Raw genomic sequence first — 26,291 nt, 5'->3', positions numbered from 1 at the left:
CGAAAAAATTATAAAAATGTTTTTTTTTATTATTATCCTTTATTTATATAGGGCCAACAATTCACTCAGCGCTTCTTATAATACATATATTCAGGGTTTATGGCAAGACTAGAATAGACTAAGACAAACCAATACATTGGGTTTTGAGGGCCCTGCTTGTAAGCTAACTGTAGGGAATGCGGCGAGGAGAAACATAAGATGTGGAGAAAGGGGAGAGGTGGTGAGGGGACTGCATTAGTGGCAGGTAAGTTCTAGCTACTGAAATGCTGCGGCTTCTCTGAAGAAGTGGGTTTTTTCCTGAATGTTGGGAGGGAGGGTGAAAGTTGGATGTCCGGCAGAAGTGAGTTCCAGAGGTACGGGGCAGCAAGAGTCAAGTCTTGTTGATGGCAAAACAAAGAGATTCTAAGTGAGGAGAAAAGCCTTAGCCCATGAGAAGAACGCAAGGATAGAGTTGAGGAGTATTTTTGTATATGTATGAAATGTATGTATGGAGGAGCAGTATTATAGAGGGCCTTTTATGTTAGTACAAGGATTTTAACTTTAATTCTTAAGGCGATAGGGAGCCAGTGGAGGGCTTCACAGAGTGGGGAAGCGGAAGAAGAGTGTCGGGCAAGGAAGATAAGCCTAGCAGCAGCATTTGATAGACTGCAGGGGGAATGCCAGCCAAAAGAGTGTTGCAATAGTCAAGACGGGAAATTATTTTATCTATGATCTGAGCTCTCCGTGATTGATTATAACGTGATATTTGATTACCACACCCTGCCCTGTATCCATAATCTGTTGTCTGCTTTGAGGAAGTACTTGTGTTGATTTACATACCATAATTCTTTACTTTGCAAATTTTTTCCTGGTAGCTGAAGACCCGCATGTTATGTTAAACTCTTTTTTTTTTTTTAGCTATTTTGGATATTATTCAAATATCATGTAAACAAGCTATTGCAGCATTAAAGTTCTGATAAAAATGATTGATGTCCACGTTTGGCACTTTGCACAATCCAGTTCCGTCCAAAAGGCCTTGGAGTCTAGGTGTCTTGTATTTAAAAAAATATTTTTTTGAAAATGTACCCCAGGTTGGTTATTCAGTGTTTTCCCCATAGTATTTACCTTCAAACTACAAAAGTGATCATTCCAGAATTAAATAGTTACAAAGGTGACGAGAAGTAAGAGGGACAGGTTCTTCATGTAGAACCTTGCCGTCTTGACGGGACAGCCATGATTTTTTTCATGGATCAGCGAAGCAGTGTTTCCTTCACTGGTCATTGCTTCTAAATGCCTTCACCATTATAACTTCCTGTTTCCGTAATGTTTCTTTTGTCAGCAAATCCTCTTTTTTTTTGCTATTTATTCCCTGCATTATATTTTGCAACGACCCAGTAACTCAGTCCAAGATACAATATCTAGCGCTTTAAGTAACACAATACCACTATCATTACATCTTTACACCCCGTGATAAAATCTTTCCCAGACTACCAGACAAGCAATTTAAAAAAATCGACAGTAACATATAATTTATCCTCCATTATCACGTGCCGTTCCACTTAGACAAATCATTGATTGCACTCTATAGTACGCTAAGCAAAAAAAAACGTAGCTAATCTATATTCTTTCGTCTGAAGAAATGGAAGAAGCTTTTGCAGTCACAGTGACAACAGCCTACCAGTGACTGCTTTTGTGTCACATGACAATTACGTTTTCCTGACAAAAATTCTGAATTAGTCGAAATTTTATAGAAATATTTCTGGGACATTCAACAGAATTGATACTTCTAATGCTGCACTCCGTTACAAAAGTGTTAAATACACAAAGTAGGGGAAAAGCACCTTTAAGGGCTCAACTGGTTTTATCTCGTTTTTTCCCCCCATTGTGATTTGGGCAAACATGTTATGTATTCATCTGTGATAAAATAACATACTATTTGTTAAAATTGACATGTTTACTTACCTAAAAAAACTACTTTTTTTTTAAACTTACCCTAACAAAAAAAAACACTGAAATATTTGTTCTCTGAGCATAAAATACCGTTTTGTATGCGGGTTAACATTCACAAAACCTGGTTTTATATCATTTCGGCCCAACAAACATCTTATAGCTTCAGACACTGATTCTTTATGGACTTTTATAAGTTATATGTCCGTCTGGGTGATTAACACTGAGCCATTCTGTTGTTTCCCCGCAGGCAGTAGGATAAGGATAAGGAGTCAGGGTCTTTGTCTAGCAGATTGGGCTCAGATAACACAAAGATAATATCCAGCCGTCTGAAGACAATATATTATGTAAAAACTAGAAGTGTTTTAAAAGAGAAAATGCAATATTATGTAAAAACTTCAATCTGATACCAGTAATAAAAATGGTGGGAGTTCCTCTTTGAGCAAAATACCCTATACAGGGAGACAGAATTCTTTGAGGTTGCAACAGTTTACGAAATATCTATAGATATGTAGTTTTTGCAAAACTTCAGTTACAAACCACATTTCCAACCAACACTAACTGACAAAACAAAACTGAGAGCAAGACCAAAAAAAAAAATATATATATATTTTTTTTTAAGTGCCCCCCCCAAGACTGTATTTAGTATGTTTTATGACTTTTATATATGGAAACAACATTGCTTTTAGTACATCCTATCACACACAAGAATCTGTACTAAAAACATGGTATTCAAATACGTTACTCGATGTGTTTTATCAAAACCTGTTGAATAACTAGACCATATTGTAAAAAAAAAAATATGAATCCATCCAATAAAAACCTTATGCTGTAGGGGAGATATATAAAAATGACCAACTGAGACAAAATAATTATTCTTGCACAATAAAGAAGGATCACTGTTTACTGCACCTGCTCGGTTAATGCGAGCAAAACGTCTTCACTCGTTTACTTGTTATGTTACTTTATTTTTGTTAAGCTTATAGTTGCTTGTCTTCATAGGATTCTTTAGTACTAGTAACAATCATTTAAGGACTGGCGGTTCATGAGTAACCAGGTCATCAAAAGGTTAATGCTCAAAACAATAGGTTGTGGTTAGCCAAGCTTCACTTTTTTCAATTCTTGCGCCTGCCAAAGGACCTGCAGTGAATAGTTATCGGTTCGCGACCCTCCGGTATTACATCTTTTGGTTTAGTGCCAAACCAAAAGAGCTTGAGAACGTCCACGAAACAATCCTACCTTTTCCTATAAAGAAAATAAGGGGTTACCCTTCTGTGACTCATATGCAAAGAGGGGGGGGAAGGAAATCTAATGATTAAAATATAACCTTAACTCATTTGCATTAAAAAGTTTACCAACCCCCAAATGGGCGCACAAGTACTCCCTAGAAGAGTAGTGGTCATAACTAAACAGCCACTTGCCGGGATACGAGCGCTATACAAAAACAAAGAAACCTAATAGTCGCTCCTGGTAGCGTCGACGCAAGTCTTCCTCAATATTAGATTCCTAAAAAACTGCTATTCAGTTAAACCAAGGACCTTGCGATTCCGGGATGAAGGCAAAGGGAAGGGGGCCGTACACCACCAGAGCCAACTAATAACCACTAAGCCAACCGACACGCATTTCACCGGCGTGCAAGCCAGCTTCATTGGGGGTTTAGCGTTTTTTGGCTCTGGTAGTGGACAGTCATGTCAGTGGATACTCCAGTTTACGTGGGGTAATGTGGCCTGTAATAACCTCGGTTAACCTCTATTAACACAGTGTTTACATATAGAATGGAGGAGCAGGAAAGTCGTACCCCTGTCTGGCATGGCATTTGGAATTTAGACTACGACGATGGATTACGGCTGCATCTATCCCTTTATTAGTGTGGATATAGATGCACTTTAGCAATATTGGTACCTTAAGCTATTGGACTTTTCAGAACAAATATCCCCATCATAATTACAGCGTAGAGCATTAAAATATACAGCCAACACAGACAGACACTTATCTATAAAGCATTGTTATTAACGGGGACGGCTTTATTCAAATTCTAATTGTGAAAGAGATTTGTGTCAGCAACTAAAAGAGGTGGAAGTTCAATTGTTGGAGGTAGATGAGCTACACAATTATATGGTAACGTGGAGGCCTGTGCTAGGAGTGGGTATATCGGATACAGAGAAAAGAGAGAAAAAGAAAAAGCTGCTGAATAGCACCAGATTGGGGCTGTTCTCAGATACCCCCAATATATACCCCAAGATAATAACGCAGCAATTGATCACATAAGTGTCAGTGACAAAAGTTGTGAGATTACATTTTTTTGTAATTCATTATTATTAATATTCCGATAAATATAATTTATATAAATAAACACAATACAAGTATTTTTGTAATTGTTGTTATTATTTTGCCACATCATTTTTGATATAGCGGTTGCCCTAACGCGTGCCACCTTGCGGCTTCATCAGAGAGGTAGATATTATGAATGTGTGATATCCCTATTTATTTAGCGTGATAGAGCACAGAGGTAATGGTTATCCTTTAATATGTGTTGATTGATTAGAGGTCGTGTGAGTTACCATTGTGAATAATGTTTTTATTATCTACCCCTCTGATGAAGCCGAAAGGTGAAACGCGTTAGAGCAACAATCAAAGAAGTTCTGTGGATAATAACTGGTATATTGTGTTTGATATAAATTGTATTATATTTGAAATACTTTTGTAATGTCACAATTCACCTTTGGCGCTGACACCTATTCTATCAACAGCCACACGACTATAGCTCAACGTAAAAAATGTTTAAATAAATAATATTACAAAACAAATGTGCGGACTGACTGGAGAGTAAGAAGGTACAGCGCGAGACATTTGACAGCAGGAGTGAGGAAGGGTAAGGGAATGGTAGGTATGAGGAAGGGAATGAACCTGTGATGGGCATGAACTGGGTCTTGAAGGATTAGAGACAGGGGAGAGTCTGAGAAGTGTGGTTGGTCTTTCTAGTATGTTCTAGTTAAGAATCACCCACAGATGTGGAGTGAGCAACAAAAAGACTAACACAAAAGTGTTTAGGGAAAATAATGCAAAAAAATAATAATGGCTAACTCTGGAAACGACAAGTGGCCCTCTGATATTTATCATATAAATGCCACAAATACAATCTTCCAGAAAAGGTCATTTCAAACAAGACTTTTTTTTTTATATTATTCATATTAAATGTTGAACTATACATCTAAAAGTGGTATAAAAAAAAAAAAAAAGCCCTATCTGTCCTTGACGAAAAATGAGTGCGGAAATATGAAGTCATATCTAAACAAACATATCGTAAAAACATGAAGAAAAAAAAAGCTCTACATTATTGGGTACAAAGCGCCCTCAGTAAAGAAGAGGTTAAATGTACACCAAAGAATAAGTAGAAATTGTATTCACAAAGTTCAAAATCTCATAAATTCACTTAGGTCAACAAACAATGCTGAATATAGGAGTCAAGACAAATGATATTTAGAACCTCGTTTAGTTTTGGGGGCCAAAAAGCTTATTCTTTGGTTTCTTCATAACAAACAAAGAAAATTGTCTCTACCAATGTACAATAATCTTATTTAGTTTATACGGAAGGGTTAAAAAGCACCATGGGCTTAATGTTTTCGTATTATTTACATTTTTGGGGGGGCCAAGCACAGAAAAAGTGACCTCAGAGGTTGCTTCCTCAAATGGAATTGCACCATTAATAATAAATCCTCCTGGCTCCACTAATTCCGTGTCCTCATGTGTTTTATGGGTTTACATTTACCATGGATTATCATTTTCTTCTTAGTCCCTTCAACCGCAGTCCCTTTCTATTCACGTTATGTATATCTCCTCCCTAGTCTGCCAGATACCTCCGAGGTCCGGAAAGCTTCTGTGATGAAACACGTTTTTAATCCGGCCCAATAAAAAGTAAACGTTAACAAAAGACTCAATTTTCTCGGGGCTAACGCAGATCTATCGGTTTTCCGTATTTTTTTGTTATATTATTGAGTTTTTAAATCACAGAAAAAAGCTCCTCCGAGTATTATTTTGTTACAGTGCTGATAATTCAGTAATGTATCAATCCTAGATAACTGCATTGAAACTTTTTTCTTTGTTTTGTTTTAAAAAAAAAAAAAAAAAAAAAATCACCCTCGTAGAGCTTTTTTGTGGAAATCTCGTCTCCATGGCCAGCTCTTGCTTGTAATGCGTCTGACCGCATAATTCACTTTGATGCTCTTGGCAAACTCGACCAAGAAACTCAATAAAAACAGATCACATTCTTTTTTTTTTATTAAGGACACCAACAGTGTTTGCACACCAGTCCTTCAAAAGGAAACGTTTTAACCCCTTAATGACAAAGCCTGTACATGTACGGGCTCACAATGCATTGTTCTTTTTAAAAAGGTGTCGCTCCCGTTTCACAAAAACAAGGACCCCAAAGTACCAGAAGCATTAATGTAATTTCATTTATTTTAAAGGGTACGTTCACTGTAACTACATTTTGGGGACATCACAGGAGCTGCAGTTAACCATCATGGAGGCACAGCTTTAAGCACATTGAGAAATCTCTCCTTGACGCTTTTAAAGGGGGGCTTCACCAGCACACAGCAAAGCGCATCAGGATTCTGCCGTCGGACATCTTACCGCCACCACCTTTTTTAGAATCCCCTCCATGTGCTTGTTTCTCTCTTTCACTGCCCCCCCAGCTATTGCATTGCCGGAGAGGCGCTTGGCCAAAGTGCGGTATACCGTAATACCGCACAGTAGTACACGCACACATACTCGCCACCAGGCAGCTCCAGCGGCGGCTTATGAGATATACAGTGTACAGTGGCAGAAGTATAAAGATAATCTAAAGATAATCTTTACTAAAGTAAAAACTAAGGAAAGCAAATACGGTATTTACTATTATTACCTTTTATTTATTAAGCGCCAACAAATGACGTAGCGATGTGCAATTTAATTGGGGCAGGTAACACACATAACAAATATACATTTACACATACAGGTAGTATGGATAATAGAAACAAGAGGGCGAAAAGAGGGAGTAGGAATCAGGGCTAAGTGGTTTGAGAATGCAAAATAGGATATATAAATAAAATGAACAGAAGGGTGGGTGGGTAAGTGCTTGGCTTCAGATGATGGTTTGCAGAGGGATTAGGATGTTTCAGGAAAGCTTCTAAAGGGGAAAGAGAGAGATAAATACAAACCATATTTTATCATTCTAATCCTGGCCAAATCACATGACTTTGTATTGTGTATCCGTTGCCAAGCTACATTCATTTTATACTTATTTTTTCATAAACATTGTATTGCGTGCAGTACTAAAAGACGACATTTGAATTAATCAGTGGAGCATAAAGTAACGTGTAGCATATTAAGCTTTTTTTATTTAGGAAATTCAGTAGCTTTAGAGTTTTAAACCCGATTGCTCATTTGATTTGCCCAATTTTTTTTTTTTATATATATATATAAATGAGAGTTTTCTAGAAAATAATTTTGCCTCTTTTCCTTTGACTTTGTAACTTTTGCATATCCTCTGGCATTTTTCCGACTCATATCAGCAACTCGCTACACCCTCACCAAAAACCAGTCTTCTGAACCTGCTTGGCAGCTTTCCCAGAATCCCCCACTTCTTTCTTTTTCCTTTTTTTTTTTTTTTTATTTTTTTTTTTTACAAATGCTCTTTCCACAGAAGTCAGGTTAAGAAAAAAATCTAATCGTTTACAAATGAAAAAAAATTTGATTTCTTATTTTCTTTTTAAATCACGCACTAAGTGGTTCCATTATGATGAAACAAGATAATCCACGTGAAATGCCTGTATAATTGCCATCGTTTCTCATACTGGCTTGAATATAACTTTTAAAAGATGATGTCAGAATAGGCTGTTCTGAAATATAAAAATAAACGATCCGGAAAATACTGCATCTAAAGGCGCGGTAACACATCATTATATCCAAGAGAATCACACAACTTTAAAAGCAGATGGCCCAGGTTACTTCTGTATAAAATAATGTATTCTTAATTTAAAATGTAACCTCGTTTTACAAAGAATGAGTATAATACCAAATGAACTAAGTGAGGCAGAACAAAAAATACAAAATTAGACTGTGGAAAAAATGCATTAATTAAAGTCAATATTTGCTTTAGATTCCCATTATTTTTTTTTAATCATCATGTTAAAAATAGCATCCTTTACGCTATCGGTTGCAATGAAGGTTATTTTAAAGTAATAGGTTAATTTATTTAAAATATAGCATATTAGCGCCTGTTTAAAATAATTCGATATAATAAATAGCTAAAAAGTGTAAAGATTTAGTCAGCTCCAACAGTTCAAAATCCAGGAAATAATTTGATTTCCTTTGGAGTCAGGAAGGTTTTTTTGGCTTCTGTAGCAGATATGGATTCTTGGAAATCTTGAACTTGGTCAACTTAGTCATTTTTCAGCCTGCATCAAATTTCTAATAGATAAAATATATTTACAACAAGGACAGGTAAAAAATGGATGAAGGACATTATGGGGGGAATTATTTACCGTATAATGAAGATATATATAATATAATTTCTGTCAAAGAGACCGAATTTTGTACTTGTGACTAGTTAGATCAGTAAAAGCTGAACAATTAACAGGTTAGCAACCAGGCGCTGCCTGTATATCATTGACAAAGGCCCTGTTTGGCCGAAACTTTACTTTCCAATAATACAGTATGGGAAGCTGTTTGGGGTGCTGGGATTCCTTTTCTTTGTATATCATAAAACGTCTGAAACCTCTGACAATTTCTTTAAAACGAAGAATACCATCAAGTCTTACTTAGCGTTAGACAGACCCAAATTTATCAAATGTAATAAATTTCTTCAATGTGGTAATCCATACTGTATAAAAGGGTAAGGTAATCGAGGTGAAATGTCTGATTTCTTGACTAGACATGGCAGAGGTCACAAGGCAGATCGAGCTTGTATCAGTATTTTGATATCAGCTAAAACCCACCTACTTGTTTCAGGTATAAATTCTCGTAAAGAGTATGTGTCCTTCAGAGTGAACACAAAGATAAAACAGCATAAAAACATTACATGAGGCTTTATCACAGAGAATAAGTGGAATTTGCTTCCTCTTAAGTAGATGGTAAAACAAAAGCATGTTATACTGTATACACTGTAAACGTACCAAATCAAAGCAAGCCTTAAAACTTAGTGGTCTGATGTTCATGGTCTAGTGCTTTAAAATACCAGAGACATGGCAATACTTTGTCACAAAGCAAAAAAGTGCTGTTACAATGGGGATTTTGTCAATGGTAAATCACACGTAGTGTGTGTGATCTTGTCTTGGTATGTAGAAGGGGATATACCAAGACATTTTGGACAATGCTATGCTCCCAACTTTGTGGGGACAGGTTGGAGAAGGCAAGTTCTTCCACGCCAAACTCATCCAAAGATTTCTTTGGGATGAACTGGAACAGAGATTGCGAGCCAGGCCCTCTCCTCCAATATCAATGACCTCACAAAGGCTCTAATGGATGAACGGGCAAAAATCCCAAGAGAAACACTCTAAAATCCTGTGGAAAACCTCCCCAGAAGAGTGGAAGCTGCTATAGCTGCAAAGGGGGGACCAACTACATATTAATTTCTATGTATTTAAAATGTGATGTCATTAAAGTCCCTGTTGATGTAATGGCCAGGTGTCCCAATACTTTTGTCTATATTGTGTATACGTACAACCACATATATTGGATAGAGTTACTAAGGGAGGCAGGGGCCTTTAAGAAAATTATTTCGTTTTCCACCACTTTTATATCTTGGGGGGGGGATTATGTTTTCATCTTTTTCTCTTTTCTGTACCCTTTTAGCACTATATATTGCACAATTTACTGGGTATTTATGAATGGCTTAACTTGTCTGGAAATAAAAAAATAAACTAAGAATAAAATTAATTGTTTAATAAGCAGTATATATATATCTCCCCATACATTTAGGGAAGAATACTAACTGCTATTCGTCTTCTCCATGATTGATCATTGACCACCACCTGTGATGTCACTATAGCCTTACATGGGATAAAAACCTTACTAGCAGGCATATTATGGAATGCCATCATTATTTGGTTTATAACAAAAAGTCTATATTTAACTCTATCTGCAGCATGTATGACAAGCCGCTTCCAGCGAGCCATGCAAATAGCTTTCAGTAAAAGGGTTAAGCTATTAAAAATGCAATAAAATATGTTCAGTCTTTTTCCGATAGAGGAGGGGGGGGGGTTGAAAACCCTGTGATTTCTTCTTTTTACTTTGGTACAGTTCAGTAGATTAGGATCAGTGCAACACTTTCATGAAAAACATAATTACATGGTAAGAAACCTCTTTAAATACTACTCTCGGAGTCTATTGTTTTCACATGAAGGCTGACTTTTATGGCAATACTGAAGTCAGTAGGCACTAATGCTGCTTGTCTGGACAGGTGGATTGTTTCAGTCCTTCCCACGCTTTCCGCTTCCTGCAATGCTTTGCCTAGAAGGGAGGCAGCCTTTAACTATTCAGCATGTTCTAGATTCCCCACCTGTTAAAACATGTTTCCTAACACTGCCTTTGCAGTCTCGTGATACTAATTTATACACAGAAGAAGGGTTTAAGTGTAAGGGCACATATAAGGCTGTATTGTGAGTTACATATCGAAAACGAAAAGGAACCTTCTCCGTTAAGCAAATATCTAAAGATTAATATTTTTAGGTGTACTCAAAGGTTTGATGTGTGCTAGAAGGCATTGACCTTTCTTAATTGTGATATGCGGGGTTAATATGCTTCTATGTTTATGCCCACAGACTACATTTGCACATAAATTGAGGATAATGACAATCATGTGAAAGGTATCTCCCCTTTTCAGTACAGGATTGGGCAGCTGTACATGATCAGCAAACACAGCCATGAACAGAGTTCTGATGGAGAAGGTGTAGAGGTAGTCATCAATGAACCTTATGAAGATCCTGTCCATGGGAGAGGACAATACACTGAGAAGCGAGTATACCTAAACAGGTATTTTTATATTCATTATTTTTTTGTTTGCCACTAGAAACCTGGAGTCTGATGACAGATAAGTCATATTTGGGCCATCTAGTGTGCCCATTTTTACATGGTGTAGATTGTCATATTCCCTCACTCTGTTAACCTCTACCGCCCTCTCCTTCTTTATATTACTTCTAAGCCTCTGACCTTAGATTATGACCTCTTATCATAACATGTCTCCAAGTTTGAAATGTACATCCCTGTTGGACCTCAGTACTTCTGTCACATCCCCTCTAATGTCTCTTCCAAAATATACATAATTAAAATCCATTAGTATCTCTTGATGCCTTAATTTATTTATTTTTTGCTGCACACAATTAGTAAACCTGCTGTTCTCTATATACTTATGGTGACGGATTCTTCAGTACTGTACATAATAAACCCCAGGTGAGGTTTGTCCAGAAATCTGCATAATGGAATGGACCACATCCCTCTTTCTGCTACTATGTGCATTAACCTAGCACCCCGCTTCCACAAGGGACAGTGTTCAATGACGTATATGTAAGTCTAGATATTCTATCTCTACTGCTCCTCTATGCCTATTGTTATAGTTACCCAGTCATTTATTAGTTGGACAAGATCTCCCTGTGCTTCTCATCTTGCAAACCATTAACATTCAGATATTTAGCTATCCTTTGGCTTAACTAGGTTTCTCTTAAACCACTGACTTAAAACTTGGTGGTCTGTAAATGGTAGAGTCTTCCCTACTACTACCTACGCGTTTTTCAATTTTTCTCAATTCACCAATATATGTAAAAATTGTCCCCTTTTGTGTGTAAATCAGCTCATTTAATAGTTTTAGCTTTGTGTTTAGTCCTATCTTGCTCATTCTGTAGTTCCTAAATGCTACCTTCTGCATCAGAAGGTACCTTCTGTTCTGGAGATTATCGCAGGGGTTTCCTTTTTATTTTAGCCTTTCAGACATGTTTAATGCAATGAGCTGATTCCTGCAGTAAAGTTACTCTATGTAAAGATTCCCCGACTGTCAAAAAATAATCCTTTCTAAAATCTAAAACCCTATGATTAGCGTGGTAGCACTCTGTATATTAAATTATAATTACCTTTTATCTATTAATTGGCAGCAAATTTTGCAGCGCTGTACAATTTAAATGGGGCAGTTAACACACATAACAAATATACATTAATATGTACAGACACATCGGGAGTTGAGAGCCCCGTCTGTGAGCGGTCAAATAGCCTTATGCTATTTTTACATAAAGTTCCTCGAAGGAATGGTGGGCTTTTGAAGCCCTGCTCGTGAGCTTACAATCTAAGGGTGTAGCATTGGTAATTGAAACAAAAGGAGGAATGGAAAGAGTGAGTAGTAATGAGGGCTAAGTGGTTTCAGCATGGAAAAGATTTATAAATAAAATTAACAGAGGGGTGGGTTGGAGCTTGGCTTGAGGTGGTAGTAAGCAGGCGGTTTGTTATGGTGCAGGGAAGCTACAAGAGGAGAAAGAGAGAGATAATTTAATTTTAAAGTTAAAACGCGGAGGAGTTATGGCTGTAGGAGACCAGAGTGGGAGATCAGGACAACGGAATGTGCAAAAAGGTAAAGCCCAACATCTGGCCAAAAAAGGAAACAATGTCCCTATACAGGAAAGCATTCATAAATATACAAAATACGAATAAGTAAGCTTGCTTGCAGATGATTCGGCATAGCAGTCAAAATGAGGTTGAATACTTTTCTATATTGCAGGGGCCTTATTGTAGTTGGGAGTAAGCTAGGGTGACCACATGTCCCGGATTGCACGGGACAGTCCTGCAAAGGGACTTCAAGTCCCAGGCAGCCTCAATCTGGGGCAATGTATTGTCCCGGAAGAGAAGTCTGAGTGAAGGAGGTCTCGGCCAATCAGGAGAATCAGGCCAATCTCCTGATTGCCTGAGAGTTCAGAAGCCTCTCCAGATAGGCTGAGCCCCTCCTTCACACCAACTCAGAGAAAGCTGCAGCCAGCACCAGGTATGTGTGTTTTACTGTGTATGTGACTTGTTTGTCTATTTGTGTGACTGTTTGTGTGACTGTGTGTCACATTACGTCAGGGGTTAACACTCTGAATCTACTCATGTCTGTAATGATTATATATAAAATATACGCTCCCCTAAAGTGACATCTAAAATAAAGTTTCCATTCACAGGGCCAAAGAGGGACACTTGTGTTCTGAGGGGGATAGTTAGAGGACTGGGGCTTTACTCAAACATGTGACTTTGTGAGCTATTATTTATAGATGTTTGTAGAATTGAGACAGCAGTGGAAGCATTCAAATAACTTGTACAAGCACAAGAGAGCCTCAAAGACTTGAACATTATTATTCTGCTTTCATGAGATTCCCCAAAATTTTCAATAAAACAGGTTTGTTTCACTTGGAGCGTGGAGATATGTTTTTAAAGAAAATACATTGTAGTAGTAGTAGAGATTTGTGGTATCTGTCAGTACAGACATAAACATCATCTTAGTCTTAAAGGGGTAATCACCGTGCAATTATTATTTTAAACAAGACACCAGTCATGGCTTAAAATAATTTGCTGCCAAAGTTTTTCCACTTTTTATCTGTGATGTGATCTCACTGCTCTGTTGCGCAAAAGCCCAGTTCACCCGAGAGGTCCTTATGTAGACATAAATGAATCCTGTACATCATAATAACATTATTTGTTCATCAACAGAGATGTTATTATCTACAATCATAACAGCGTCTACCGTTAACTAATTGCTATAGGCAGATAAAATTATTTTGTGCACATGTACAGGCATTGGGTTAGGGTTAGTATGTTTGTATGTCCTCAATGCTTTCTTCTGTAGGGGGGGGGTTCACTAACACGTTAAAGGTTAACTTGCCATCAAATTAAATGGGTTATTACTAGTATCAGATTAAAAATACGTTTTCAAAAATATGTTTTCTTTTTGCACACTATAATGTTTTCACGCAGCTGCGTATTAGCCATCTGTTTGTTCTAGCTCTGTTATCTGAGCCCAATCTACTAGACAAACACCCTGGATTCTTATCATACTGCCTTGTGGTAAACAAAGGAATGACTCGGTCTTAATTACCCAGCTGTACACTCAGCAGTGACATAAAGAATCAGCTCAGTGCAGAGCAGGAAAAGTCACCAAAAATAACACACAGGAGACAACAATGGTGGCCTCCAGGTCTGCAGATAAGGGAAGTTTATCGGAACAAAATGAGCTAAAACTATTTTTGTCAATTACTGGGAAACCCGCGTTTCTTTATATAGCACTGAATATTATGATCAAAGAATTTTTTCTTCTTCTTCATGGAATATTCCCTTTAAAATGGGTGAAACTGAGTGGCTTTTGTGGGTGTTTCACATGTAGACACTTCAAAACATGGTTCTACAGGTACACCAATACTGTTACCTAAAGAAATATAGCTGATTTGGTACTATTGTATTATCTGTTATACATCTGTTTCTCAAAGCTGATCAGATTAGATTAATAGGATAGTTGGCGGGAGACTAATTCATCACAACATCATCCATGATGTCAAGAGTTAATGCATAATTCAGTAGTATTAAGGCACGTAAATGATTAATGTATACCAAATGCATAAAGGGCTAAGAGTAAAATAGTGATTCTGACCAAGATGGCCTTTTACCGACTCAACCAATGGAATGGTCCTATCAGTTCGAACATTAGTTTTCTATGGTAACAGGAGTCACATTTTTATACTTAACCTCAAATCATTCTCTCAGCCGTATTCGCAATGTTTCTGTAACTCCCCATGTTGCCTCCATTATAGTTGTACATAAATTGGAGAGGAATATTTATTTTTCTTTAAAGCCGTTATTTTATTCTACAAAATATAAACGTGTAAACATGTCTTTAATGGTACATTCCCCCATAAATTAGCCTGAATTTTCGAGATGGGAAGGAGGAATAATAATTTAATATCTCAAATTCAGGACGCAAAGAAACTGTCTCTCACCCACACACCGCCTCAGCGTTCCTGCTGTGCAGATTACTCACACCGTGTATAGATGTTAGAGCGTATAATATGTATAAGTAGACATTTCAATATGGGGAGAAGAAATCTGCTTCAGGACGTGGCAGTCAACATCTGAAACAACTTCAGTCTACGTCCAGGAAGCAGAAAAAACATAAAAAAAACATAACCCTTTCTCGTTAATATAGCATATTTTTTCAAGTCTAGATTTCCCCTAAAAAGGCCCTCTAGGTGTGCGGAGCCTAAATATTCTGCATGTTTTCAGGTGATAAACATTTGTAACATCAAATTCCTTTTTCCACCCCCCTTTTGTAGAATGATTGGTGGTGATAAACTAAAACCCAATGTCAGCTAATAGAAAAAAGATTGGAATGCCCTGTAACAAGCAGAGAGGACAAACATAGAATGACGTGCATAGCTCTTATGTTTTAAGCAGCCCTGGAAAAGGGGTAAATAATAGATGCATGCTTAAATGTGGCAGCTTGCCAAGTCAAAGTACAGGAAACCTTGTTATTTTTAAACCAGTTGTTGATTTGGTTGCTAGCAAAATGCTGCTATCACCGACAAATAGATCGTTCAGAGTAGAACGATGATGATTTTTTACATACACATTTTAATGCCCTTCTATTTATATGTAAGTTACAGTAATTGCACAATGCTATTCCATGTAGCGGTGACTTTAAGTGACATTTGTTAGTATAGCATTTATTATGTATGGCATGGAGACCGAAAGCCTTGTATTTCTGGGAGATCTTAGATCAAAACCTGATTGTAAATTTATACTTAGTTACGCTCCAAAGGAGGATCATGTATACGACCGGATTCTAGAGCATGGATGGTTAACGGCAGATCCCCATGTAATCCTGAACTAGATCTTCATTAAACATGAGACAGCCTTATGGGTCATGGAAAATGGAGATCCAGCCTGGGGCCAATTCTGCTAACGATTTAGTACCGTATTTATCGGCGTATAACACGCACCCCCATTTTAACAAGGAAATTTGAGTAAGAAAAAATAAGTTTAAACTTGGAAGCTATGAACTTAATGTTGGAATAATGTTTATAACATTATAACATTTATTATAATGTAATAAAAGAAATAAAGAATAAAGAAAAAGCACAAAAAAAACTTCATCAGAATCACTGCTATCTGGGAAACCACACACACTCAGACACACAGTAAGACACACTCAGACACACACACACTGAGACACAGACACTAAGACACACACACAGTAAGACACACTCAGACACACACACACACTAAGACACACACACTCAGACACACATGCAGCCAGACACACACAAACACACTCAGAGACACACACACACACTCAGACACACACACACATTAAATTTATATATTACTCCCTACCGTTTGGGAGATCTGGTATGGGTCCTCTTTATCTTCCAGCATTTTACTTTTTGTGCTGATGCCTGGGCCGGAGTGACATCATCACCCGGCTCCCGGCATCAGAGAGGGCGCGCGAGAGAGCTGTGCAGGGGAACATTGTGCAGCTCTAGGATTTATCGGCGTATAACACGTAGGTAGGGTTTCAACTTCATATTTTAGTTTAAAAAAGTGCGTGTTATACGCCGATAAATACGGTATTTCACAAACACGGCTTTGCCCTTTTCGGAGACTGCTACTTTTCCTAAAGATAGTCCCTGGTGCCCTGATGCCAATTCAGCATAAGTGGTTGTAGCCAGTAGATCTGACACCTGGGGATCAAATGGTACAGAATGGGCGGTATTCTGTGGTCCATTCCATACCCATTGTTAGTTATTCATTTCTATAGCACCAGCACGTTTATAATGAGTAAGAAGAACATAACAGGTAGCACATTATACAATAACAATATTTCAATCCTATCTTGATATAAATACCTAATATATATGCTGTGGAAAGGAACAAACTAAGAATGTCACTAAATGCAGATTGAAATATAAGTAACACAACCGCCACCTTGTACGGATTTTGCAGATGCTATAAATCATGATCCCGTTCAAATAACCTGTAATGAATGATAATAAGTACATACGGGATTAGAAGAGAGCCCTGTTCGCCACATTGTACCAGTGGGTGAGCATTAAACACATTACAACCCTGCAATATATCACAGTCTGTTCAAGATAAATAGAATAGAAAGGCATGGTGAGTAGACGGTGTTCTAGACATGCTAGTTACAGAAGTACATTGATGGAACAGAAGAATATGACTCACTGTATCAAGTCTTTGTGCAGCGGAACATTGGATGAAATTTTAGAATAAGTAACGCATCTCGAATGTGCCTTTAGTTCTTAAATTGCAAAAACAAGCAACTGTTAATTTGTTTGACAACTACTGAAACCGTTACAGATATACATGAATACATGTCAATACAGGCATAATAAAGTGAACTCTTCATAAATGCCGTAAAACATACGCAGATTTACTTTAAGATAAGAGATCATTTTTTGTTTGTAACGAAAATGTATTTAAAAAGGAATTGTTTTATATTACCATACTTATAACTGATAGTAGGCTGTGAGCATGAACACTTTCCTCTAGAGAACCAATTATAAGACCACTATTTTTGAGGTTTCCACTTTACCAGCAGGAGAACTCATTATAACATAGATAAAAAGCATTCAGGGTAGATGTACTGGGCCTAAAATTGAGATGAAAATCATTGTTACTCAATGAAGATAAGTAACTAAAATGTATATAGTCGTATCAGTCCAAGAAAAGTATTTAGTTGAAGATGATACCTTTTATTGAACCAACATAAAAAAGATTTTTAGACTGAATCTTTTAGAAAAAGACCTTCAGCTAAAAAAAACTCCATCCATGGGGGATAGTTACCAACTTCTTATAAATGTTATAAGATGTTAAAAAAAAAAAACAAGCAAAGAAAGAAAAAGCATAAATGATCAGTTCTTACAACAGATCTTAATAAGCTCATTTTTAACAACAATGATAAGACAACAATGACACTTTTCTATAACTCTACAAAAAGTACCAAAAATGTGACCTGTAGTGTGGTATACCAATTCCCATATAAACCACTAAATACACTGAATCTAAATTAAAACATAAGTAGCATACATTAAAAGTTCCATAGTCCAAATTAGGTGGTAATTGATATTCAGTGATACAATCTCCATGGTGGTTAGTACAGTCACACTTTCTATTACATTTATTACTTTCACTCCTATATAGTGTATATATAGCTTTTTTTTACTAGTAAATATTAATTCACATGTAAACTATTTTTCATATTTAATAAAAACTATGATTAAATGCATTCTTGTTTTTATTTTTTATTTGCCAATCTGCCTCCCAGTTATGCACATCTGACCCTAGTTATACATATCTGCCCTCAGATATGTCACTCTGCCCCCCAGACATGTCTTATGCCCCCCAGATATGCCACTCTGCCCCCCAGACTTACCTTTCCATTCCCAGACTTGCCCCCGTGCTCAAGACTCCCTAGTGTCTAGTGAGGGCAGAGAGGATGATCCAGGACCCCTGCAGTGCTGCGGGGGGTTCTGGATCTTAGTCTTATCAGATTACAAGACTACCTCAATTATAAAACAAGGGCTATTTTTTAGAGCATTTGCTCTGAAAGAAAGCCTGTCTAAAATTTGAGCAAATACGGTATAGGGTTTGATGGGGTAGATTGAATTGGCTGGCTTCAAAGATATCCTGTATAGGACATGAAGCAGAATTTTTAACATATCAAAATTCAAAGTTGAAAAGAGTTGTGCATGCCCCAAACGTAGCCTGTTACCCCCCAAACAACCTGATAAACACGAGCATGGATGGAGTCACTGTACTCAGGACACATTGGTGTTTTGTATGACAGTCACATATACTAAGAGTTGTAAATTCATACCTGAAGTAAAATGTGGGGGGGGGGCCCGCAAAGAAATTACTACCACAAAGTTTGATAAAGACTGGAGGTGGAATTAGTGCTCGGAAAGAGTTAAAATACTAGCATTTGAAATACCCTGGTTAAAATACTTGCATTTGAAATACTCTGTCTAGTTTTAAAAAATATATGATTTGATGAGGAAAATTGCATTGTACGGCTTCAAAGATGTCCCAAATAGCACATGGGGGGCAGATTTACCAGATTTAGAAAACATTGTTTTGAAATAGCTACTAATTATTGCCAAATAACGTGCAGAAAAAAGCAAAACAACATAAAAACATACAAAAGTATTTTGAAACTCAGGACAAATAGTAGAATCTATTTAGCAGGTTTTTCTCATTAGCTTTTATAGATTAGTACAATATTTTTCAAGTAAAAAAGTAAGAAAAAGTATTTTTCTTTCAATTTTTCACCAGATTGTATACTTTTTTTTTATAGTAAATTATATGATACAATCAAAATAATGACATCTAAAGAAAGCCCTTTTTGTCCTGAAAAACAATATTTAACTTGTGTGGGTTCAGAAAATAGGAAAGAAGAAAATTACAGCTAAACACGAGCAGCGCAGAAATGTTAAAACATTGTGACAAAGGGTACAAAAAATAAAATCAGCCGTTGTCACGAAAGGGGTTAAATATAATGTCTCTACATTTTTCTTGCGTATTCAGATTTGTTTTTGAACATATATTCATCGACTTTATATTTATATTTTTCAGCAAACTGCCAGCGTGGGTAAGAGGATTTGTTCCCAAGATATTCTACATCACAGAAAAGGCCTGGAACTATTATCCCTACACAATCACAGGTAGGAAAGGCAATAACAGATAAAGTGTTTTTTTTTTTTTTTTTTTTTTTTTTTAGTGACAATTTTTTTTGTGTGAAAACATGATAATAATATAGCAACAGCCTTTGGCTAGATAGGGGTCAGGCTAAGTTCTTAAAACTAACAGTAATTCAATAATATTTCAGGTGATTCTTACCATTCTATATGTAAGCCTAAAGGAACAGTCATTTTTAATTATTGAAAAAAAAAAACAACAACATTGAAATGCCCTTCATCGGTCTTCTTCCTGAAACACAGATTTCTCCTTTTTTCGTATCTTGGCACCCAATGCCTTTTTGACAGGCATTTGTTAAAGAAGCCAATGTACAAGATTCAGCCATCATTCCCGCTACATGGTGAAAATGACTGGGAGTCTGCCCATGTAAAGTGGCTGAGAAAGCGGGCTCATACAAACACCCAGTGGTCCTGAGTGACAACAGCCATTAGTATGGTGTAAGAAGCAGAGACTTATCACATTCATGCTGCCCTAAGATTTACCTAGGTGCCCCTCCACATCAGATGTCCTTACCGCTGCTATGCTTCTTAATGACATGCAGTGCCAGGTACACCTGCAAGGCAAGGTCCTCCATAGTGTAAATGGTCTGGTCGGGGAGATCAGAGATCTCCTTGGAAGCAGTCCACTGAGCAGCAGCAGAGAGGCTCCATCTCCATCTATATCTAGTTGGTCTATACCAGCCTCCTCCTATGCACCTATGATTTAGCAGGCAGTAGGGAGCATAGGCAGATTGAAAACATCCGCCGATCTCCCATAACCCGCCTAGGGACGTGAAAAGGCAATGGTGGTATGTTGAGGGGTTGTTGTAGCAAACATTGATTCACTGATCTCTGAAAAGTGATGTGACTGACCCTAATTTGATAATTAATCAATATCAATCATTTTATTTTATGATGCAACATTTTTTTTTTTAAATCATCTCTACTGAAATGCTTATGGTATGTATGTACAATATATGTTTTTTTTAAACAAAGGGGAAAGACTGCACAACAAAAATAGACAGTGAGATGGCATATATTGATTCACTGGGGTAATAATCTTTGCCATAAGGCATCAAAATCCCAAATAGCAGAATGGAACAGAACCTGGCGTGAGGTGCCCAAATGTTTTATCTACATAATCTAATTTATAGATCAGCCATCACCTGATGTTTATTTCCACATTATTAAAACTTTTAGGGTTGTAGAACGTGGTGATGATACCCACCAAGCATTCAAAGCTCCTAGAAAGATGGGGCATCAGGGAAGTAAAAGGATTTTGGTCCTAAAGAGGGATACTTTGGTGGCATGGGCCAAGGATCTGAGATGATTTCCATTTACTTCATTGTGATACAAATGAATACCCTTTGGTTACTCAATACACATGCACTTCATTTTTGACTTGCAGTAACTTCCTTGATTTGGGGGAAAACAGCTTTTGCTGTAGTCATTTACCCTACACACGTTTTCTTACGATATCTTGACATCACCTGGACATGAGAGTGAAAGCTGTGTCGGAGCCATTCTATATTTGCTTTAGTTCACAGCAAACTCTACAGTAGTAGCCATGGCCACTTGTGCTAACAGCTCTTATCAGTGTGATAAGATTACAATGCTTCGCTATGGTTCTTTGCCGGTACGGGTCTGCACAAAACATATAGACCTGTTTGCCTAGAGCCTTGGATCCCAAATGTTAGAAGCAAACGGAAAACCAAAAACATTAAAGGAATACAACCACAAATGTAAGTGCTGATTTAATTTAACTTTATAAAAGGCAGAAATCTAAAATAAAAGTTTGTTCTTTAACACCTGCAGTAATTCCATGGGTTATTTCTTATGAGGATAGGATCTGATGTCCATATACTAAGTGCTGAGAGACCTAAATGACCTGATAGGACTCTGTCTGGTGTCCCGTTATCTGCCGAGTTACACAATGGTGTGTGTGTCGCTGCTGATTCTCCAGTGCTGACATTTGAAACTCCTGGTGTTGCCTCCCTGTGATATCCCCAACACCTCCTGCCGTTCTGGTTACTAGTTTCATTATTCTTGCAATGAACTCCCATTTTATTATTAGTAACAAGTATTCAAAAATATATAGCCGTTTTCCTTTTTTAAAATAGTTCTAGTGCTTCTGCGTCAGGAAGAGTTTGGTTTACCATGCATAATGTATATCTAAATCATTTGACATTTCTTCAAGTCTTCTTGCACATTGAATTATGCATTATGCAGGGACAGCCAAGCCCTTTGCACTGGAGATAAATTCATAATCAAAAAATGAGTACCCAAAGCATTAAAACTACAACTGAATTTAAATTTGAACTGAATTCCAGGCAAGTGCATGGAGTGCAAGAGTTAAATTAAAGGTTGCATGTCCTCTCCTGAAAGTCGCAAAATTCAGCGCAGACATCGTCCGGACACATCAGTGAATGCACTTTAAAAATGGACCAAGGCAGTTGAAAATCGCCCCTTCTTTCCCCACTTTGTGCTTAATGGGGTGTGGGTAATTGAATCCACTTGGTAGATATAGGTCCCAGGTATACTTCCTTAATCACCATCCTCTGCTTATACCATACAGCAGGTGCATCCCCATTCTGTACCTCATCACCCTATTCTGTTCCTTGTGGGATTAAAATAAACTGTTGCTGCCCACTGGAGCGAAGAGCGACAAAACGTGAGAAAGCAAACGTGTTCCATGTCTCTCCCTTCATCCCTGCCCAGTGGGGTTGTACTTTTTTGCCGTTTAGAGAAAGGACCCCATTGTGAAATAGCATTGCTATGCTGACTTGTTGAAGGAGGGGTTCGTCAATGTCCTTAAATATGCTAAAATAGCAGCTCTAGGACATAAGCATAAAATAAAAATATTTTTGATAAATACCTAAAATAAGTTCATTTAAAAAGAATTGTAATATTTTGGATGACGGTGTTCTCTTAACGTCAAAAATCTTTTCAGAAGTAGCCAGAATATTTAGAACCAAACCCTGTAGGGTTTATTGCCAATAACATTAATATCCACTTCTGTAGTAACGTAACGAACGGATGATATTCATACATGGGAACGCTCTAGGTTTCACCCAGAAACACCACGTCTCCGGGTTACTGTGCTCAAGCTCTGTGTCGGTTTAGGCACCCTATCCCCCCCCCCCAATTTAAGTTGTTTGAGGCTACCCCCACCGATGTACATAGCCAGCTCCATCCATATATACGATTAGTCCACCCACTTGGAAAGCCACTAATTTCATGCGTGTCCGACGCATTTCTTCCTTAGAAGGACTAAATTATAGACTAGATATCTTGCTTTTTTGCCTTTGACTATTGAAGGACCTTATGTAATATACATTTGGAATCAAGTAGCTATAACTAAGTGGCAACAGTGGTAACTTTTCAGTGTAAGAGTCTACTAGTTCCATATGGCAAAGTCCATTGTTTTAACACAAATATTCCAAAAGGATTATCCACGTTGCTGGATTATATAATTTCCAGTGAGAATACAAAGTAACAGGTTTCTCATCCATCTGGCACCTAGATAAATCTCTCTTAATTTGCATATTTTAGGAATAAAAAGGAAAGCCTCCAAAAAGGAAAACATTAGAATGACAAACTTTGCGATGGCAACGACTGACGTATAAAAAAAAATAATGAATTTTTTTTAATAATGAATTTTAAGCAATGCAGGTTAAATTAAAAATGTGCCCTGTATAATACAATGTCGTTTTATCTGCTATTCCTTTATAACATAATTATAACTACCTTATAAGAATTCAATTCTGTAGAATACAGACCATCATATATATAATAGTATTCCTCGTGATTAGCATAATTTTTATAATTTACGTAGTTTGACATAATTAACTAATATGAATTATATTACAAATGTCCCTATGGGTGAAAACAATAGTTAAAAAGGAGAAAGCAGTACAAGTAATTAAATGCTGGGACTGTTTTATCTTCTATCTAATATGTTTGGCACTGCATAGCACTATGGTCTGCTCAACAAGCTTCTGCTTGGAATCTCTTCCCATTCAAAGTTCTCATGTTACTTTAGGAAGCAACACATGGGAAGATTTATTTTCTAGATCTTATTTTACATTAGTGTTGTGTGAGGCAGGTGTACGGGAAACACAATGTATTTGTATATTTATATTTTTCATTATTTGTGCTAGGTACAGACTAATGGAGAGAGGTCCCCATTGAATCTTCAAGAAGCCAGGTTCTGAGCAATGAACTAAAGAGTTCAGTTCAGGGTCCACCAGCCATTAGGACCAAATTCTGTAGAAAGACGCAGGAGATCCATGTACCAGGAAGTCAGCTTGTCCATCAGCAGTATTTCACCGATTTTTAACTTGGATTTGAAGGGGAGATGGAACCATTTGCTGAAACCAAACATCTGCAATTGCTCAGCACACAGCTACGGCTATTTTCTGAACCAATTTATTGCCCAACCTAGTGAGGACAGTTAAGGGTCTGGAGGGAAGGAAAAGCCAGGGGTCACGCTTGCAAAATCTGTTCACATAGGAGTTGGACTCGCCACCATGCCCCTTGAATCATGGGGTAGTACCACCACATGTGAATATATGAACCTCCTTCCCTACAAGAGTCAGTAGGAAGTGTCTCAATACTGTATAGTATACTGGGGTCGTATACCATAGATCCACTGCAATTACAGTCTTTGGAAATCTATTAAACCCATTAACATAGACATTACTCTGTCGCATTATGAAAAACACTGAAGCAGAATGTTAAGTCCTGTGACCACTGCCCCCCCCAACATGAGTCATTGGCAGCCACAAACATCCACTGGGGTGTCTGTAGCTACTCCTTAATACTAAGGTGTCTCCAGTGATTGCTTATTTAAAAGCCTAAATCAAGCAGGTGCACTCTGCTCCCAAAGCAAAGGATTTTGACTAAAGCTTGTCATTGAACTGGCACTGAGTAAATACAGACCAAATGTTTGCAAGATTGTCACTTGAACGAGAGTCAACACGATGGGGGAGGGAGACGCACATTCAAAGGCTAACCAAAAACGTGCATAAAATAGAATATACCAGATTTGGGTGCTTCATAAAAGAAACTAGATATAAAATGTATAATGTAAAGCCGATCTGTCACATACTTTATACATTTTAGAAATGAGTTCTCTAAATTATATACCGGTGTTTGTAACAGGATTTCCATTGCCCCCTACAAATTACAGTGCTGTTCCTCCCTTTACTTGTTATTCCTCCCCTACGGTGGCAGCAGTGTAGTATTTTTTCATGTGTTGATTTTTGCATAACATTTTCCACAACCCTAGTCACTATAGATTAAAACAGTTTTGCACATTAGTTCTTGTTTCACAAATTTTACATGCCACTATTATATCCACCAAATACACCCATATACTTGGGATTATATGTTGAAATAAACAGCATTAAATACTGTATGTATAGCAAGGTGAAAGGCATAATTTATGTCATCTTTTGTCAAATTTTAGCAGCCTTTATAAGGGTCAGTGAACATGAAGGGCTTGGACCTCAGGATAGGAAATTGATCAGATCTTGCTGGCCCTGCCATTCTGGAACACAGAACAGTAACAGATACACACAGTCATGCTAAGCACATACACTTGTACACACACACACACATGCTAATACCACAATGTAAAGCGTTAGGTTGTGCATGTTAGTGTAACAGACACACTCATGATAACACCATTCACTAACATACACACAGTTTAATGTGATATGCAGACACACACACTCACGCTAATGCCACACTGTGACACACACACAAGCTAACACTATACACGCACTCTAACACCTTGTGCTCACACAACTCACTATAACATTTTACATTTAGCTATATATACACACTCTTCAACACCATATCAGTTTGCCTCACACAGCTCTCTTTTTTCCTCTCATCTGTCTTTATCTTCGGAGCAGCTTGCTCCCTCAGTGTGAGCTTCCCCTTTTTCCTGGGGCATGGGGGCCAGACACCCACCCTAGAACCCCCATGAACAGCAGACAGACTGCTCCCATTTTTATGCTGAAGCAAGTAATAAAACTGTCTATTTGAACGTTGCATCTAAATACAAAAACTCATACCCAAATAATTTAAGTCGTGTAGACTGAAACAAAGAATTATAATGTGTATAATAATGAAAGTTGAAAAATGTGGTTCAGGCTCCATGAACCATGAAGTAAGGTTTTCATACTGTGGATTCTGTAATGTTATTCAGTATATTAGATCTCCCGGCAGATGTTCAAAACACAAAACAGATGATGGAACGTTGCTTTCAAGACTTACTCTGGTTGCAGAATCTGCTTTCACGGTTATCGGTCACTAATACAGATCAGGTGTAGTAGGTTTGGCTAAAGGTCGCTCATCTGTTGCTTGGCATTCAGATGTGGCGTCAGTTCCACCTGTAGAAAGTATTAAAAGAAGTATTATTTGGCTCAAGAAGAACAATGTGATTTTCTTAAAAATAAGCCCCTGTAGACACAGTCCTTTGTCCAGAGGTATGTATGCTCACATTTTACACCACCTCCTACTTCATTGATCATATGAGAATAGATCTCATGTATGTCATACATTTACAAATGAAACCAAGCACATTTGCTTCTTTGTGTTTGCTTTTCCGCTCTGGTACCT

At 37.5% G+C, this 26,291-nt stretch overlaps 1 protein-coding gene across 1 annotated transcript in view; it reads left to right on the top strand.

Annotated features, from left to right (window-relative positions):
* LOC128470721 (cytoplasmic phosphatidylinositol transfer protein 1-like) overlaps nucleotides 1-26,291 on the top strand; it is a 60,137-nt gene that overhangs the window by 20,258 nt on the left and 13,588 nt on the right. Inside the window, exons 2-3 of the mRNA XM_053452627.1 lie at nucleotides 10,790-10,938; nucleotides 19,561-19,649. Of these exons, the coding sequence (XP_053308602.1) occupies nucleotides 10,790-10,938; nucleotides 19,561-19,649 (238 nt within the window). The remainder of the gene's footprint in view (nucleotides 1-10,789; nucleotides 10,939-19,560; nucleotides 19,650-26,291) is intronic.

Source organism: Spea bombifrons, chromosome 12 (genome assembly GCF_027358695.1).
Source record: "Spea bombifrons isolate aSpeBom1 chromosome 12, aSpeBom1.2.pri, whole genome shotgun sequence".
In the NCBI taxonomy this organism is placed as follows: domain Eukaryota; kingdom Metazoa; phylum Chordata; class Amphibia; order Anura; family Pelobatidae; genus Spea; species Spea bombifrons.
The sequence above is the reverse complement of the archived record's forward strand: the minus strand, read 5'-3'. Positions and strand labels throughout refer to the sequence as shown.